General features: G+C 41.5%; 1 protein-coding gene across 5 annotated transcripts in view; it reads left to right on the top strand.

The window, feature by feature from the left end:
• The window catches only part of LOC122990569 (storkhead-box protein 2-like), a 131,256-nt gene that overhangs the window by 106,804 nt on the left and 3,924 nt on the right, over nt 1-20,528 (top strand). For 4 of the 5 annotated variants that reach the window (XM_044363951.1, XM_044363950.1, XM_044363952.1 and 1 more), the window contains exon 3: nt 2,759-5,159. In XM_044363951.1, coding sequence (XP_044219886.1) covers nt 2,759-5,159 — 2,401 coding nt within the window. Of the gene's footprint in view, nt 1-2,758; nt 5,160-6,160; nt 6,309-9,160; nt 10,267-20,528 lie in introns of those variants that run through there. The other variant, XR_006405407.1, reaches the window with a different exon arrangement.

The following is a 20,528-nucleotide window of genomic DNA, read 5'->3' on the forward strand; positions in this document are numbered from 1 at the left end:
TCTGACAGGACTGTGGAGGTACATGTGACTTGGCCTAGAAAAACACCTACTTCAGAATGTGAGATAAACTGAGGCTGTCCTACACTCTACGTGCACCATGCCAACATATGACATATGTTGAGTTTATAGGATAATTCTGGTTTATGAAGGCAAACGGTAAAATGATCACCCAAACTTTTTGATGTAAACTTCCATTACAGTTCACCAATCCACTTTCTGCTTCAACTTTGACCTACTGTACTTTTTAGATCATTGGCGGCATTTCAGGTGCACTGACTTCAGTTTTACAGGCAAGTAAAATCAGTAGCTGTTCATTGCACCAACCACTTTCAGTATACCAACCAGTGTGGACCTGGAACTCTTTATCACCAATTAATGTGTAGAATTGATCCCACTCTTGTCTTATCATTAATAGAAGATGTCTGCTACAAGTTTTCCCTTCCTGTCAGTATATTTAGAGCAGACAGTGATCAGCTTTATGTCTTCATGTCCTGAATCAGGTATAGCAGCTTTCAGACATAGCATCCTCCTGTCTCCACCTCCTTTCCTCTGCTCGGCCTTGTTATCAAAAACAAGATGAAGAGAAAAAGAGATGGACACACACTGTGTATGTTTGTCTGTGTGAGTGAGTGAGTGAGTGAGTGAGTGAGTGAGTGAGTGAGTGAGTGTGTGTGTGTGTGTGTGTGTGTGTGTGTGTGTGTGTGTGTGTGTGTGCACGTGTCTGTCTGTCTGCATGGTGTTGCATCATTCTGGCTGGGCTGAAAGGCTGCTATGATGTAACTGGCTGTAATACCTCCAGACTGACAGTGGGAGAAGCAGAGGATAAATGAGAAAGAGAACAAAAATGGGAGGATGGCTGAAGAGTAAAATTAAATGACTGCACACATGGTCATCTGTCATTCACAACTTCATAAACTTCACCTGAGGATTCCCATTATAGTTGTATGCAGTTAATTGATAGTGGTTTTACTTTTCATAACTGGATGATTATTTTTCAAATGTTTATAAAATGTTTAATAATGTAATTTTTTAATATTTGTGGGGCATGTTATACCTATATTAAAAGCAACAGTGGGTAGATGACAGGAAGCTAAGCGAGAGAGAGGGAAATGGGAGGCGACATGCAACAAGTGCAACTCTGTGGACAGAGTTATACATATGAGAAGAAAGGAAACATACAGTATACAGCCACACCTGTTGCCCAGTAGTAATACATATTCAAATACACAAATAAGCACCCTTTGACAGATAATCAGTGACTACTTAAAAATATCCATTATTGATTTAACAAACTTTGCAAGACCGGTTGACTCCTTTATATTTGTAGTATTTCATATTTTTTTCAAATTCGACCTTGCTGGTATTGACCCTGTAGTATGTTTTTTTATTAGGTGGTTTTGCATGTTGTGGCAGGAGGTCCAGATGAAAAAAGGTGATCTGAAGGGTTTCAGACAGATTATGTGGAAGCTATTGTGAAAAAACTGTAACACCTTATTAAGCTATACTACATGATTTTAATCTAAAAATAGGGAGTGTGCATGTAATGTGCATGTTCAAGATCACCCAGTGCAACGGTATGACTCACTGATGTGTTTTTAATAGTTTTTGGACAATAACAGAGGTCTATGGCACAGAGGAATAAGATATATTAGCCTTTGGATACACACACAATACTTGTAAGTAGATCAGTTTATTGATGGTTTGGCTCTGCACATGAGATTTGATGAAAATACAAAAAATATAGAAAATCACCACCCTCATCATTTAAATAACTAGGTTACTCAGAGAAACCAGGTTAATGTGAGTTAAGGTTATCAGGGAATGAGTTTACATGAACTGTAGTAACCTGATGCAGCAGATCAGTAACCAGATTTCTCCTCCCCAACCTTATTTTGGAAGTGTGGCTTAATGTTGTTTTTTTTGGTGTGTTTGTATGTGTGTGTCAGAGTAACGGATGCAAATTTTAAGCAATTTTTGAATTTATTTTCATTTTGCTAAGCCAAAGTGTGTCCATATGACTTCTTTTTTGTGTACCAGTTTGTCCTCATCTGCATGCCTCCCTAACACAGGCCTGAGGTGGGATGTAAACACAGAGCAGGAGAAAAGATTGCAGTTTATGAAGAGAGCCCCTGCGTTTGGACTACATGTTTTCCTTAATACTGCAAAACCTGTACACCAACCTTTGTTTATGTAAAAGCAGATTCTGCCTCCCCTTGTTTTCCCCAATCACAGATATTGGCAGAATTTCAGTCTCATTATTACTGGATCTGGATCTGGATTCTGATCTGTTGCTATGTTATGAACCATCCAAACCTCTCAGATCATCTTGAACAAGTCCGCTTTCTGTCCCTAGAGTCAAAACTAAACATGAAGCAGCGTTCACTTTTTATGCACCAGATAGCTGGAACAAACTCCCAGAAAACTGCAGGTCTGCTGCAACTTTTCTTTTCAACTATTCTGTTTGCTGTTGCCTTTTATTAAATCAAATAATTATTCTAATTTCTTGCACTGCACTGTAACTTTTATTCTTGTATTTTATGTCTTATTCTATTTTAGGTTGTTTTTATTTTCTATTCCATTTCTATTCTATTTTCTATTCTATTCTATTCTATTGCTCTTTAATGACTGTTTTTACACATAATCATAACCTAGAAAAATAATCTCCTTAGGTGTGTGTTCTTGAGAAGAAATCTCATGAAGAGAATCTATTGTGCATCTATGTGAAATATCACTACTTCTTGTGTCCGATTTTGCTCAGGTGTTCCCACTCCAACGGAGGAGGTTCTGCACCACACGCTAAGCATGCTGGTCCGTGAGCGGAAGATCTACCCAACTCCTGATGGATATTTTATTGTAACCCCTCAGACTTACTTCATCACTCCAAGCCTAATCCGAACCAGTTCCAAGTGGTACCATTTAGACGAGCGTTCTGCTGACCGACACCAACAGCAGCAACATCAGAACCAACAACAGCATCAGCAGACACAGTGCACCTCCCCGCTCTCTGGCACCATCACTCCGTCCACCTCTGGAGGCGTGCAAGATCGAACACACCCAAAATCCAGCCAGAACCACAGCGGGGGTTGCGGAGGAGGTGGGGATTCTTTTTACAACAGTTACCGTGGAGACGACCCCCCTAGCCACCATACCACCCTGCAGCGCAGATCCCCCAAAGACCACCGGGAGGCATACTCATCCCTGCACTCTCCACAAACACCTCCTCAGCAAGCAGGAGGCAACACGGAAAAGAGCCGCAGCACCCTCGGGTTCCCCTTCAAGACGGACACGCTCACCAAGCATCGAGGAGGGGGAGGAGGAGGAGGAGGAGGAGGAACTGGAGAGCTAGAGAAGCAGACAGGTGGAGGAAGTGGTATAGGAAGTCGGAAGTTTGGTTTGAAGCTGTTCCGTCTGAGCTTTAAGAAGGACAAGGCCAAGCAGCTGGCCACCTTCTCTGCACAGTTTCCCCCTGAAGAGTGGCCGCTCCGCGATGAGGAGGCCCCCAGCCAGCTCCCACGCCACGTAGAAATGGAGATCATCCGCAGAATCAACCCTGACCTCACCGTGGAGAACCTGGCCCGGCATACAGCGGTCATGAAGCGTCTCGAAGAAGAGCGTGCTCAGAGGAACAAAGCATCGTCAGCCAATCAGAGCTCCAGGAGTAGGAGAAGTGGGGGCAGACACAGGAAGCAGTCTCAAACCAAACTCAGCCGCTCACATAGCAAGACAAGGGCATCCCGTGGTGAGCCAAGTGACGGTTCCCATCTGGAACTAGCTGACAGGGACTATAGAGCCTACTCGTCATCACTGGCTCGGTCACCAAGGGAGCATGCCCTGGCCATGGAGCGGCAGCGGGCACGGCTTCACCTTGCACATAGCAACCCCAACATCCTTGACTCCTCCCACCTACCAGTCACACCTGAGTGGGATGTGTCTGGAGAACTTGCCAAGCGGCGGACGGAAATGCCTTTCCCTGAGCCAAGCCATGGCCCATCAGCCCACCACTCCAAAGTCCACCGCTCACACTCCCATACGCAAGAGAGGAAGTCCAGGAACGAACGCAGTGACAAGGCCAAGGAACGATCCAGATCCATGGACAATTCTAAAGGACCACTTGGAGCTGGGTTGATGGGACCACCCAATTACTACGAGGACCGGAGCCGTTACTATACTGATGATGGAACCCTGCGAGCCAATCAGAGCTCTTCTCACTACTCTCGTGCCACTCCCCCCTCAGCTAAGCTGCCTGGGAACTCCCTGGGGTTGGATGGTTGCAAGAGCTTAGAGAAGAGCAAGAGCAGGGACAGCCTGCCGGCGTACTCACCCAAACCACTGCCCACCTCTGTCCCTCCCGACGATTACTTCCAATGCTCCAGTTCCTCTGAGGCTGTACTCACAGCAGCAAGCCCACTGGGAACTCTGGGAAAAAGTAGCCATGATGGGTTAAAACTGGGCAGCACTGACAGGCAAACAGACAGACAGACACCCCATCCCCCAGAAACTAAGGAGGACTTGTCAAAGGTGGGACCCAAAGGTGGCAGCCTGCCTCCAATACCTCTCTCTATCCCTGATCCCCCTCTTCCTAATGGACGACCTCCCCACAGTGCCTCCTCTGGTCAGGAGAAACGTAAGGAGATCTTTAGTAAAGACACACTCTTCAAACCTCCTCCTAGCCTCCCTTTGCCTGGATATAACTCCCTGAGAAAACCCCCTGCTCTTGCCTCCTCCTCTCTGTCCTCATCCTGCGATGCACTTGATTCGCAAGAGGCCTTTGATGCTCCCAAACCTCTGGTGGCCACACAGTCTGCTCCCCCACAGGGAAATGAACCCACAACCAGTGCTGCAGAGGCCTCCTTTGACTACTACAATGTTTCAGATGATGATGAACTTGAGGAGGGGGGGACTAAAAGCCGAGTAGAGGATGAGAAGACTGGAGGAGGTGTTGTTGGGATGGGCGGAGGAGGAGCAGGAACAATGCAATGGCTATTGGAAAGAGAGAAGGAGAGGGATCTACAGAGGAGGTTTGAAAGAACCCTCACCTTCCCTGGTGCTAAAGAGAACCTTCCAGAACCCAGTCAGAATCAGCAGTCAGCCCACTCTGCCAGACTGGACAGTATGGACTCAAGCTCTGTCACTGTTGACAGTGGATTCAACTCACCACGGTAAGAACACATACACAAATGCTACACCCATACTCACAATTATTCCTGATAGTCTTTGCACTACATAAGCACGTTTACCACTGATAGTACATTTTTGTCTTTGTAAGCTTTTTATTTCACTTACTTTTTATGGTTTAGTTTTAAGGTAATCTGATTTCTTTTTAGTCCCAGTGACATACATTCATTGGGAAGGCTGCAGGTAAAATTTGCAACAATAGATCATGTCCTTCAAAAAGCACTATCAGTAGCTTTTTAACGTACCAAATATGAGTCAGTTCATGTGAAATAAGACATAGGTTGTCACACCTATGTCTAAGGCAAGCAACCCTAATGCTTTGATTCCACCGGGCACGGCTGCATCGCGTTACGGCTGCGACGCAGTTTTGTTCTGTCCTCTACATGGCGTCATACCCCACCAGGAGCATTTCAGAAGTGGAGCACTGCCTGAACCTTGCAAAATGATCAAACGAGACCTGCAAGGTCACACGGGAATCGTGAGATCACACAATAATCTATGTAACAACCATGGATGTATAACGAGAACAACAAGGTTACTTTCCCTGTGCGACATTTACTTGCTGATGGTTCGGTCATTTCTCCCTGATTTTTGTGCTTCTACCATAGGTAAGTAGGCTACATAGTTAAAAAGTTTCTTTTTTTATTTGTCTGGTTTAATTGTGTATTGTTGTGTTAATTGTTTTTATGTCCTCCTTTATTGTGCTGTAGCCTACAGACAAAGTTGATACAGTTAAAAGTCCAGTTATGAACGACATGGATCAAAGATTTGCTGTATTTTAGTTGTTAAAAACATATTCATCCTCATAAGTATTTCATATCTATATTTGACATATAGTGCTTGTTAGTAGGAGGAGAACACTTGCATTTCTTCTCCTACTTGAAAGACTACAGAGGTGGGGTAGAAGGAGCTGGTTTGGGTGCATCCCCTCTACCTACAAAGGAGATAACAATGGGATTTTTTATTATCTTGTGGCTGAACTGAGGCTGGAGCCAATGCCATCATTAATATTTTCGGATGACTGCAGAGCAGATGGATGAACTTCTGTCCCTCAATAGCCCTGAACTGACCAGACAATCAACAAATTACAGAGCTGCCATCGAACCCAAGCAGAGACTGGCTGTTGAACCGAGGTAAGCAAAATACAAAATAAAAAATACAAAATATTGCAAAATAACAAATATATTAATAACTGTTCAACTTTTTAAAATAGCCAAATTAAGAAAAGAGGCATTTACAATCGAGCATGTTCGGCTCTGTATAACAGGTCAAGACCCCCCAGTTTGGTGGTGTTGAGCTGTGCCTTTTTTATGGTTATGTAAAATGTTCAAAATTGATATTTTGGCTTGTTGCCTCCTGTCCTTGTCCAGTCTGTGCAACATTGGCACAAGGCTCAGTGCAAAGTGGTACGATTCATCCAGCACATCCTCCTTGTGTTTTTTGTAGCACACTGCTGGTGTGTGCATCCGCGCTCAAGGGCTACGGGACCTAGAGGGCCTTTCCCTCCCCCCAGATGTTGTGGGTAGAGAAAGTGATGGGGCTGGAGATCCAGATGTGGTCCTCTGTAGTTAGAGTAAAATATCAAGGGTACTGCAACTGGATTGTTCCTCAGATCCAGATATTGATAGAGGGGTACCAGATCTGTCCCTTTCCTCCACATCCACTTATTGGAAATTATGTATACATTTCATGAACTATGTGTCATTTAAGCTTCACTTCCTGTTGTCCGTAGACAATACTGCATAAGTGAAATATTGCTGCAGCAACACATTTACCAGAGGGCAACTGACATGGATATTGGACATTGCATGAAGGAGATAACTATCACTTCCTTTGTGCACTATGTGGTGCAAGAGAATGGCCACTAAATATGTCATTTTGCTATATATCTATATCTATATCTATATCTGTGTAGACCCACCATATAAATTTCATGTAAATTGGATGATGATTTCCTGTTGCCAGTAGGTGGCAATATGACTATGACTCAATATTGACATGTAGATGTGTTCAGTCCTGTACTCTTATCAAACATGTGAGATCTGGGGCAGATTAGACAATGTAAAGTGGACTTACAACAACTTCCTGTTTAATGCCCCAAAATGTTTTGGGCAAAATTCACTGGCATGCCACACCAAGGATGTTCCATGAAATATAAAAAGCTTCACAGCTTAGCATCGCAAAGGTCTTTAGATGTAACATACCAAATTTGAAGTCGCTCTGGTTAAACTTTGTTAAAAAAAATACACAGTTTATTCAAAATGGCTGACTTCCTGTTGGATTTAGGGTGTGGCTCCAAGAGGCTCTTTGACTTTGAAATTTTCTAGGGGGCACCCATGAGCCATTTTTCCACACCCATTCCCAAGACCCATATCAGATATAAAGTTACGCCACTTCTGATGCACCCCTAGCACCTCACAAATATGTTTTATGACCAGAATGATAAGAGCAATGAACCAACCAAATTTCATGAACATCCAAGCAACTTAATCCCAACCTGGCCATGCATTTGGGGGCACTATGGAGCCCGCTGGCCATGCCTGAGGCCAGTCACTACAGGACTTTGCAATTTTCACCAGTTCTGATGTGTGTGCCAATTTTTGTGAGTTTTCGAGCATCCAGAGCCCCTCATAAATGCAAAGGCATACTAGGATAACAATAATAATTGAAGCTGCAAGCAGTGATGATCAGGCCCCCGCACCTTTGCGCACATCAGGGCGCTCGTGCAGCCGAAGGACTTTTATTGCAGGCATGCAGATGTGTTCAGGACCGGGCTCTTATCGTTGCACGAATGACTTACATATCACTTCCTGTGTCCACTACATGGCGCTAGAGAACGACCACTAATTATGCAACATGTTGCTGTATATCATGTGTAGACCACACCATGTAAATTTCATGTAAATTTGATGATGTTTGGCCTATAAGGTTGACTGCCTGTTGTCAGTAGGTGGCGCATGTGAAATTTGGGGCAGACTTCTTGTTTCATGGTGAAACAAGTTTGGTGCATCACCATGTCAAGGGCATTTGATGAAAACTCAAGATTTTGATGTCTTTTCATCACAAAGGTCTTTAGATGACACTGACCAAATTTGAGGTTGGTGGTTGGTCTCTAAGAGGAGCTTGTTAAGATACAACGCCTGGAAATGGCAAAATCGGCACAAAATTTGAAATTAAATTCAAAATGGCCGACTTCCTGTTGAATTTAGGGTATGGCTCCAAGAGGCTTTTTTGTGCGTCTGGATTTATAACATGTGCCTTTATGAAGTTTAGCCCCTCAAAAATATGTTTCTTTTGGAAGAAGAAAATAAATAAACAATTCCTTCTGATACAATAGGGCCTTCGCACTGCTAGGTCCTCAGGCCCTAATAATAATAATAATATTTACAAAAACAACATGGGCCCATGGCACTTTCGTGCTCGGGCCCTAATAATCTTTACAAAAACAATAGGTTCTTCACACTTTCAGTGCCAGCGACCATTGGGCCCTGGCACTTTTGTGCTCGGGTCCTAATAATCTCTACAAAAACAAAAGGTTCCTCGCACTTTCAGTGCCAAGGACCCTTGGGCCCCTGTCACTTTTGTGCCCTAGCCCTAAAAAGGAAAAGTCCTTGCTATCCCTTTATGTCATAGGAACAATCTGCATAGGAGTGTCATAATTTTAATTTATAATCTCCCACCACCTCTGCAATACACCATGAAAAATTACAACGTAGCTATAGTCACACTGTTGTATGTTTAAATAATTTCATCCAGACTTTTTTGGTTGTAGATGGGGCAAAAGGAAAGACATTATCTCTGCATACTCAGTCCTTTTGAGTGCCACTTGCTGATCCACTATGCAGATTTTTTTTCTGCTTTTCACAAAAGCACCCCTTAATGCTTTCCATCTTGCCTTGCAAATGTTGACTGAAACAAAGAACAGACACAGATGAATACAAGAATTTCACATGTAACTTATCTTTGATTGTTTCTTCCCTCACAGGTATTTGGCTTCTGGGGACTCACTGGTCAGCCTAGCATTCAGCTATCACCTAGGGTGCACAACTGTAATTAACTCTGTCCATATGGTGTGTGCAGCCATTGCAGTGATGATGGAGAGGCTCCTATCCAGGCCAGCACAAGATACTTGGAAGGAGGTGGCACAAGGCTTCTGGGAAAAATGGAATTTCCCAAATTGCCAAGGAGCAATAGATGGAAAACATGTAACCATATAAGCACCACCATTGTCTGGAAGTCAGTACTTCAACTACAAGAAGACTTTTTCCATAGTGCTTTTGGCACTTGTGGATGCAGACTACAGTACAGGTTCTAAGTAATTCAAATGAGGGACTTCGGAAAAAACAGAGATGGTGGGGTGTATGTCAGATCGGATAGGGGGAGAGGAATGGAGACCAGAACACTGCCACCCAGTATCTCTCTGTCTGGTCCTGCTCACCTGAATAATGTGCCATTAGTAATGGTGGGTGACGCAGCTTTCCCACTCAAGCCATACTCGATGAGACCATACTCCAGACAGAATCTCACTCATCCAAAGAGGATTTTCAACTACAGACTTTCAAGAGCAAGGATGGAGTTGGAAAATGCCTTTGGCATTCTGGCCTCAAGGTGGAGAATATTTCATTGCAGAATCAACCTGCACCCACAACACTCTTGTAGTGGCTGCATGCATCGTTCACAACCACGTGCTTGACCCTAGCAAAAACCAGAGGTTGTTGGATTAGGCAGTTCAGGGGTGACACATGTCACCAGTAAGAAACATGGGAGGAAACAGGGCATCAAAAGAGGCCTGTAATGTGAGAGAGGTCTTCTGCAACTTCTTCAAACTCTCCTGAAGGCAGTCTGTCTTGGCAGGACAGGATCGTGTGATAACATGACCAAAAAGGTTATTGCAAGACTCAGAGAAATTGTACATATTAATTTGTAAATAGCTGTCTTTTGTTTACAGATTTGTTAGTTTTTGTTATCATGTTAGGAAATTATTGTAAAAGCTGATAACTGATTATGCTCCCAAAGACAAGTTATTGTATTTGTGAAAAGGTTTTCATTCTTTATAATGTTCTTTTTGAAAATAAAATATAAGAAAAAACATTTTTGTTTGAGAACTTTAGTCTGCCCAGGTATTCTTGCTAGCCCCCTTACAACATTTGAAAGTGTGGTTGTAAACTATCACCCCCATGGAAAGAGTTCATGCCACTCTGTGGAGCCTTTTATCAGCAATTTACATGAGCATAAGAAAAGCTAGAGACTGCAAATGCAAGCACTTGCCCCACAGTAGACTGTACTGGAACAGCATTTACACTGGGTAGTTGGTTTAACCCTTTAATACCATAGCGAAGTGAAGTTTTTTCGATGTTTGTTTCTTCTATATTTCCAGAAATGTAAAACATCATAAGTAACAAATGGTTAAAATAAAGCCCTGTTTACACCTGGCATTAACATCCATCTCGGGTGATCTGATCATAAGTGGACAGCTTTAAGTACAGGTGTGAACGCACCCAAGACGCATTGAGGATGCACTGAGATCCAATCACTCAGACCCCATTCATAGGTGGTCTGGGCCGCATGTGGCCACATTCATTTAGCAGTGTAAACGCAATGCATCCTGGGCCATATTGAAAGAACCGCCTACTCAACTGATGTCCTCTATTTTCCAGCAGACTAGGCACGGGAAGGGCTTTGCTGCCTCCCGGTTCGTGAACCTTCCGTCCAAAGCTGTGTTCAACTTGTTTGACAACAGGATAGAGGAATGCATTATTGTGTTTTTCCATTTTTCATGTGAATTTATGTGAATGAAAAACGTAATCCACTTCCTTTTTTTCTCGTTCCCGTAACCCGTTTTCCTCATCAAATCGACAATTTGAATAGAAATTAAACCATTAATTTTTCACTTGTCTGTCTAAAAAATATTTCTGAAGCTAAACGTTGCTGAATAACTTCTTCTGTCCTGTCTAGTTCATAACTGCAGTTTTTAGTTTTACTGAGCTGCACGACATAATGAGCTCAGGATTTATCAGGAGAACGCCTGCTTTACTCCAAACAATTTCACTGTATGAACCTGGACTGTATGTGTAATAGTTGAGTTGACCTATTGGGTGTGTAGAAGAAGACAGAACATTAATTAACATTAGATCCCGACCGATGCTGTCGGCATGTCAGAGATTTAAATAATCAATGAAATTACGCTGCTGTGCCTTGTGTGTGAATGCGCACAACATCTCTCCGCTGCAGGGAGATCGCTGCATATAACTCTGTATTTGTTGTATATATGTTCAGACGCGGCGCTAAAGTAAATCAATAGAACGGACATTTGAATTTCATGAGGGGGCACACGATGCATTGTATATTTATTTATCTTGTTATCAAAGAAGTTGAACACAGCTTTGGACGGAGGGTACACTAACACGGATCCCCGCTCCTCTTGCCAGTTAAAAACAACGAATTTGATCTTTGCAAGCGGAAATGATGTCCGTGTTTATTTGCATATAGAGCAGGGAAGTGAGATCCGATCACAAGTGATCACTCAAAACACATGTGGAGATGCATGTTAATGCCAGGTATAAACAGACATACTTAAAGCTGTCCACTTGTGATCAGATCACCTGAGACAGATGTTAATGCCAGGTGTAAACAGGGCCCAAGATGCCTAACTTAAAAAGATTACATAAACTACCTGAAAAGCATCTGTGCAATTTGTAATTATTTCTTGATATAGAAAATAATATCTCACAGGCCCTGCCCTGTGTAATGCAAGGTTATTAAACATTTTTTTAAAATGGGTTTTCAAGATGGATAACTACTGAATGGCTCTTTACATGTACTTGAATACTACAAGTCACATTCATTAAAAATAACTTATTTATATGGTAGCTAATTAGCAGGTTAAACTCACCATCCACTCCCAAAACTCCCGCTATTTTAATCCACGCCTTTTCCTTTCTGGTATTGTCCTTGTAAAAGGATCTGTGGTGTCATACAGTCCCCTCCAAAAGTATTGGAACAGCAAGGCAAATTCCCTTTTTTTGTTGTTCACTGAAGACATTAGGGTTTAAGATCAAAAGGTGAGTATGAGACAAGAGTTCAGAATGTCAGCTTTTATTTCCTGGTATTTACATTTAGATGTGTTAAACAACTTAGGATATATCACTGTTTGTATAACACCACAGCATTTTAAGGTGAGCAAAAGTAAAGGAACAAATAATCTTAAAGTAAATAACATTTAATTTTTGGTGGCATAACCGTTGCTTGCAATAACTGCCTCAAGCCTGCGACCCATCTACATAACCAAACTGTTGCATTCTTCATTTGTGATGCTATTCCAGGCTTTTACCGCAGCTTCTTTCAGTTCTTGTTTGTTTCGGGGAGTTTCTCCCTTCAGTCTCCTCTTCAGGAGGTGAAATGCATGCCCTATTGGGTTAAGGTCAGGTGATTGACTTGGCCAGTCTAAAACCTTCCACTTTTTTCCCCTGATGAAGTCCTTTGTTTTGTGGGCAGTGTGCTTTGGGTCATTGTCCTGCTACATGATAAAATTCCTCCTGATTAGTTTGGATGCATTTCTCTGTAAATTGGCAGATAAAATGTTTCTGTACACTTCGGAAGTCATTCTGTTGCTACCATCATCAGTTACATCATCAATAAATATTAATGAGCCTGTTCCAGAAGCGGCCATGCACGTCCAAGCCATGACATTGCTTCCACCATGCTTCACAGATGAGCTTGTATGCTTTGGATCATAAGCAGTTCCTTTCTTTCTCCACACTTTGGCCTTTCCATCACTTTGGTAGAGATTAATCTTGGTCTCATCACTCCATAAGATTGTGTTCCAGAACTTTTGCGGCTCATCTCTGTACTTCTTTGCAAATTTCAATCTGGCCCTCCGATTCTTACTGCTGATGAGTGGTTTGCATCTTTTGGTATGGCTTCTATATTTCTGCTGTCGGAGTCTTTTCGAACAGTGGATTGTGATACCTTCAACCCTGCACTGTGGAGGTCGGTGGTGATATGACTTACTGATGTTTTGGGGTTTTTCTTCGCAGCTCTCGCAATATTTCTGTCATCAACTACTGTTGTTTTCCTTCGCCGACGTGTTCGACTGGTCTCAGTACACCAGTAGTTTCTTTCTTTTTCAGGACAATCCAGATTGTTGTGCTTGCTATGCCCAATGTTTGTCCAATGGCTCTGATTGAGTTTTCTTTTTTTCTCAGCTTCAAAATGGCTTGCTTTTCTCCCATAGACAGCTCTCTTGCCTTCATGTTGGTTTATCCTCTTTAACAAGAAATGCAGTCTTTATAGGTTTAAACCTAGGCCAAAAAGTAGTAAACTAGTCATGCAGAGCTATTTAATCTTTGAACAATCAGCCTTAAAGGCAACATCTGGTCAACAAGAAACACCTGTCAGTCACCTGTTCCAATAGTTTTGCTCACTTGAAAAATGGGTGGGTTCAAACAAAGGGTGGTATGTCCTGAGTTGTTTAACACATCTAGATGTAAATACCAGGAAATAAAAGCTGACATTCTGAACTCTTGTCTCATACTCATCTTTTGATCTTAAACCCAAATGTCTTCAGTGAACAACAAAAAAAGGGAATTTGCCGTGCTGTTCCAATACTTTTGGAGGGGACTGTATGAAATCTCGTGATTTTCCACTTCCAAGATGAATCTCTCATTGTCTATAGTGTCAAATATCCTCTGAGACCCTCTGACCAGTTGACTTCCGGCCTGGTGCCACCAGTTATGGCGTAATGTTGATGTAGTGATGCAATCAGAGGGGTGTTCCATCAACGCAGCAAAGAAAGCTGCGCTTACTTGAAAAAGCCTGGCTAGAATTAACGTCAACTTTCACTTGAGGCTCAAGCGTTCCACTAACGCAACGTTTCTGTGTGTAGTCAACGCTAACGCTAGCCAGGCTGAAATAAGCTTGCAGTGTGTGCATGCACAGAGTACATAAGCAGCCCAGAACAGTCGATTGTCAAAAGGATGATACAATGTCGCAAAAAGAAGAGAAAAACTGGTGCAGTGTTCTTCTCAGCAGCAGAACAAACCTAGCAATGAAACTATATGAAGAATATAAAGGAGTTTTCACTTGTGCCTCGTGCAATACTGCTGCAATCAACAAGATGAAGAAGATGGCTTGGCACAAAATTGATGACAGATTAAATGTTTACCTGTAGGTAGGAAGTGATGGCCTAAAGGTTAGAAGAATGAACTTATTACTAGAAGCTTGACAGTTCAATCCCTGCACCCGGCTTGATGAGTCTGCGTGGAAAAAGTGAAGAGCAGCGCTTGTCCCTGTTCATAGTTTTATCTTTATTCGTTAATAAATGAGCATTCAGATCATTGACTGTGGTTATACTAGGCTATATAATATCAGATGTATATTTAAAATGATGGTGTAGGCAACTTAAGAGAACCAACTTACCATTATCAATATTATCATACTCTTTGACATATTTTCTCTTTCACAGGATGTCCATTTACAAGCGCCAATGAAAGTTAATAATTAAGTTGAAGTTGGAGATAAAGAAACTGGAGTAGAATATAAGTACAGTTGAAACCGCTTACAGTGATCACATCTGTCCAGATTAAATATCACTGTAAGCAGGTGATTATTATAACCTTTTCTTTTTCTTTATTTCTCATGCAGAATACTATATAACTGACATTTGTATATTTATTAGCATGAATATAAAGTTACTGAATTTTACAGAAATTTTACTCAAAATACAGTACAGCTGTTTCAAACGCAGTGTGCACACATTTTTGAAGCAGGAGGGGTTCTGACTTTTGCCAGTGACAAGTTCATTATTTTCCCTAGCGGCAGAACAGGCTTTTATTGCCATAAGCTTTGAGGAGACTACGTTTGTCATTGAGAGAAACTGACTTTCTATCTCCGTCGTGATTTCAGTGTGCACGCAGCAGCAGCCGCTCATCATGGGAGTAAAGTACAAGAAATAGATTTACTGTAATTTAAAATATTTTTCTATATGTTGTGATGTATGAAGAGACCCAAAATGAACACTGTAGGCGGACTGCTTGATTTTTATAGGCAACTTATTTAAACAGCATAAGTGTTGTATAGGAATGATTCTGTCCCAAGCTTTTTGATCCATTGCAGCAGCTTATCACTGTAACTGTAATCACTATAAGCGGTTTCCACTATATACATTTAAACACAGCAGGAGGTCATGGTTTGGTCTTTATTTAATTTTCTTTTTGTCTTCACAGCTTGAACAAAATGAGTGAATGAATAAATGAATAACTTCAAAATTACGCTGGCACACTTTTATTTCTTAAATTATAAATGCTAAGCTTTTCAATAAAAGGGTTCACTCCCACACAGAAGTGACCATGAATAAAATGGGAATTAACTTTAGTATTTTTGTAAAAGTCCCTCACAGTTCTTCTATTTTATGTTTCCGAACGAGGACAAGTGATGCGACACTTGATGGAACCGTCTTTTGGGAGTCTGTTTCCTTCCGTCTGACATTCTTTGATATGCAGCTAAATTGAGGTTGACCGTTAAGGCCTAAACGCACTGGAGGCGTCTGACGCGCGCGTTTTGAATTACACCAATTGTTTTCAATGGCCGAACACGCACTAAAAGCGTTATGACGTGTGTCTAACTGCCTTGACGCGCCTACTCCGACCTTGCTTTGATTTTTGGAGCGTCAAATGAGGACCCAGCGCCCAAAGCTGTTTTCTCTGCAGCCGAAAAAGAGAGAGATAGCGCAAGTCAGCTAGAGAGAGAGAGACAGCGTGGCGGTGGTCGAGCAAGGAGAGCCAGCAGTAGTGAGAACAAAACCGCTGAATGAGAGAAATAAAACGTTATATTCTGATTATTTCACAGCAGTCACGTTTTAATGCACAAATAAATAACCATCAAACAGTCAACAAATGATTTACTGTGGACACTGACGCTCTCAGTTTCAGTTTCATTTTCCTCCTCTGCATTTCTCCTTTTCATTCATTCATTACATCCAACTAGCGTTTAATACGAGGACAAAATGACAAATTTGTGTTGGTTCAGTGGTGTTGGAATTTCAACTCTGACGCTTGCAGTGCGCCATGGGAGCATCAATTGCTCCCAGTGCATTTAGGCCTTTAGCCTGCCACGGAGCAGGCTAGCTCTACTGACTGAGTTACCACGGTTACTGAGCTGGGACTGCAGTGATTGAACGGAACTCTCACTTAAATTAGCGAGGTTTATCGAAATAAGCCAGGCTATCCCGCTAGCCAGCTTGATAGAACACCCCTCAGGAGTCTGTACAGAATGTTTTATTTTGAAAATTGACGGGATGTTTATGCCGTTCCTGTGTCTGACTTCCTGCCCGGCTTGAACTGCTCTGTGCAGCTTGACGGAGCGTCCGTCAAAAACAGACCAGACGCGTATGTTCAGCGGAGCAGAGAGCTGCTTGTGGGATGCTTCCGAAACACGCTGCGGCACGTCTGGTGGGAACACAAGCATTGACTACAGTGGCCGCGATCGGCTCCGGCAGCCGCGTCGGAGCCGGAATGCGACGCCGATGCGCCCGGTGGGATCAAGCCAGAAGTGAGTGTGTAACATTGGTTTCAGGGATTAAGTTGCAGCTGCTGATAACGTGGTAACAAGATTTTACATATATTAAAGGAGAAAGCTGGCGGCGATGTTGTATAATTTTCTACTTGTCAACAAATCTCATGAATATGGAGTCATATGAGTGCCATAAAAAATAAATCTGTTCAAGAATAAGAAAATAAATGTGGGAATATAAAGAGGAATAAATAAGTAAATTAAAAAATGTGGCATAACAAGACATAACAAAATATGAAAGAATGATATAAGCATTTTCATATATTTTAACATTAATTTGTTCATTTATTTCTGTATGTATTTATATATTTTTATGAATATATATTTATTTTTTGCATATAAATTACTCTATTTATTCTGCATATTTTTAAAAAAAGTTATTTATTCATTTTTATATAATGCCATTTATTTTAGTTTTATCCCTTTATTTTTCCTTATTCTTTTCCTTATTGCTTTTGCTTTTCTGTATTGCTTTTGCTATTCATTGAAGGGCCAAGATATCAATCAACTGGCTTTGGGCAGGCCTTCCTGCCCAGGCTGACATCACACTCAGGGTGGGAAGCTGTCAAGTAAAGCTACTGCTTGACTACTGCTAACACAACGCCACTGACACACTGTTAGCTTAGCCTTTTAGCACCTGCTACCACCAATGTTTCTGAAAAAAAATACGCAAAACAGCTTGCAAGCTAATTAAATCTGTATTTACGGAGCTGTGTGAAAGTTAATCAGGGATCCTTTCTAAGAAATTGAGCAAAACCAGCTGATTCATCATCGCAGATAGGCTGGAAATAAAACTGCTAAAGTTAGCTAGCCCAGTGCAATATAATACAGTAAATAAAATCTTGAATAAAGGTGCCGTTAGATCATTGGCCGCTACACAACACAAGAGCCACAGACTCTGAACAACAACCCACATTAGCTTTCCTGCTAAAGTCTCTTATGTAACTTACAAACATGAATGCGTCTTGTCCTGCACCTTAGCTTTTTGAACAAGCCACTGCACAAAAATTATTAGGCTAATGTTTATTAGAAGTGTACCGCTAAAGTTAGTTAGCAGGCGAGACAGCTAATTAGCTTTCATCTGTAGCTCATGAAACAGCATGTAAACGTACATGCTGAAAATGTCACTTTAGCCTGATTAGAAGCTGGTTTGGTCATTGCTCTTCAAAATCCCTGTTAGCAACACATTGACTTTAAATAGACTTATAAAATTGTTGAACCTATCCTTTTAATACTGAGGTTAATACAGCCCAATACACATTTACACATGGGTGGAAATTACCGGGGGGACCAGACTGGAGTAGGGTCTGAATTCCCACTTCCTGGGAAAAACAGAGAATTGTCCTCCTCAATATATCACTGTAAACATAACTATATAATTTTAAATAATATAATAATATGCATTGAAAGCACTGGTGCTAATTATAGACACAAAATGGTGGGTTTCTAAGTTTCAAAAGTCCTCTCTATGAGTGCCTTTGGAGCAATCTCTGGAAGTGTGTCAGTGGTGGCTGACCTATAGTAAGTAGCTACTTTGCAAAGGTTAACTTAAAACAAAGAATGTGTCAGACATTTTTCTTTACTCCTACCACTCAAAAGAATAGAACACATTTAAAATTGTAACCAGACTGCATTTTGTTCATTCCATTACCTCGTGGTTGAATCTTGTGCGTTAAGGCGACCACCATGTTTGTACGGCAGCTGAGTCTCCTATGCATGTATGTTAGTGATGCGTGGATTGGCTCTAACATCATCCAAATCTGCATGTATGCATATATCATCCACCCGCCACCCACCCAAACTAATTATTTTCTCTGATTTAGAGACCTGTACCCAATCACACATTACCATTATTTCTTAGTGGGATATACAGACAGGTGACAAATTAAAGGAAAAACATAAAGTGTCTTAGTAAGTAAGTTGTACCACCATGTGCTGCCAGAACAGCTTCAGTGCACCTTGGCAATGATTTTACAAGTCTCTGAAATTCCACTGGACGGATGAACACCGTTCTTCTAAAAGATATTCCCTGATTTGGTGTTTTGATGATGGTGGTGGAGAGCGCTGTCTAACACATCGGTCCAAAATCTCCCATAGGTGTTCAATTGGATTGAGATCTGATGACTGTGAAGGCCATAGCATATGACTCACATCATTTTCATACTCACCAAACCATTCAGTGACCCCTCATGCCCTATGGATGGGGGTATTGTCATCCTGGAAGAGACCACTCCCATCAGGATAGAAATGTTTCATGATAAGGCAATCACTCAGAACAACTTTGTATTGAATTGCAGTGACCCTGCCCTCTAAGGGGACAAATGGACCCCAACTATGCCAGCAAAATGCCCCCCACAGCATAACAGACCACAAGATCTCCTCACTGTAGGCATTTGGGCCTGTACCAGTTTTTTACTTTAATTTGTCACCCGTCTGTATGTAAGCGTGATGGTATGGTTACATATTCAACTGAAGTAGGCTGGTTTTAAGTAAAAGTTGTTTTCTGGCACTGTAGTGTGTATGGGGAGTTTTGCAGAAACATTGTCATATTGGTGACAAAACAGATGGTGGCAGTAGTGCTGCATTTCATTGAAAGAGGAAGATGAAGACACACATGACAACAATCATGCGAGTTTTGTTCTCTTTATTGTCTACTAATATTAATATTATTAACATTTTCCTAATTAATGATGTATTATTTCACCCATCTGCAACCCATCCAGTATTAATCAGAATGTTAATTTTTATGACCCGCCCAATCTGCACATTAACCATGGTACCAGCGGATATAACTGCAATCTGCACATTACTAATGTATGTCTATGCAGGCAGGAGATCTATCCACAGTTAAAATCATCATAACTAGCTGAATTTTTGACTGATTTTCAAGCAGTTTGGTTTGTTACAAATGCCAGATGTGTATTCATGATACAGGATACTTGGTTAAATTAAAAATGCTGGTTTTCATATCAAAATATTTGATCTTTTGTACATGGTAACAGTAATATTTCTATAATATTTAAGATTAATTTACCCTGCGTAATTAGGTTTTAAGTATATTCATTATTTCTTTCTGCATGTAAAATGGCTGCCATGATGTAATTGTATTCGTAATTTTTGAAATAAATGAAGACTTAATTAATAAGAAACACTATGTTAAATATTAAGTAGGTTTCTGGCAGGCTCCATAGCGTTCTGAACTTTTACACATTGACAGCAAAACATTAGAGATCTGCTTCTTCCGCAAAACTAGATCTAATCAGGCATATATTAGTTTTAGTTCAGTTAATGGGTGTTGCGTCTCTTCTACCACTGTAGATAATCTGCATGATGTGTGTGTGTGTGTGTGTGTCTATTTGTCAACCAACCAGGTCAGTTAAAATGACAGAAAAGAAAAATAGACAGCCAATCATTTTTCAGTGCACAGAAACGCCAAGTAAGTAGAAAGACCCCAGGGCAACACAGAGGTGCCAAACAGGTATCCATGCTCATGTAGTGTTTCTGCTGTCATTATTATTAAAATATGCACCATCATCCCTGTATTTAAATTAGATTGCATATCCTCCAATCCACATATCCCCCCCTCCCCAACCTCTTTTCTGTGACAGCTAGAGGGCTACACATGTACTTGTAGAACTGAAGTTAACTACTATTTATGCTTAACTGGCATGCACATTATATAACAGGCATCAGGAGTTTATCCACCATTGTTTTTCCCCAGCCTGCTTTTGGGGCCAGTCTTTAATAGTTTTTGTCGACCACTTGCTCAGCCATTATTGGAGACC

The sequence above is a fragment of the Thunnus albacares genome, chromosome 10 (assembly GCF_914725855.1).
Source record: "Thunnus albacares chromosome 10, fThuAlb1.1, whole genome shotgun sequence".
NCBI classification, from domain to species: Eukaryota; Metazoa; Chordata; class Actinopteri; order Scombriformes; family Scombridae; genus Thunnus; species Thunnus albacares.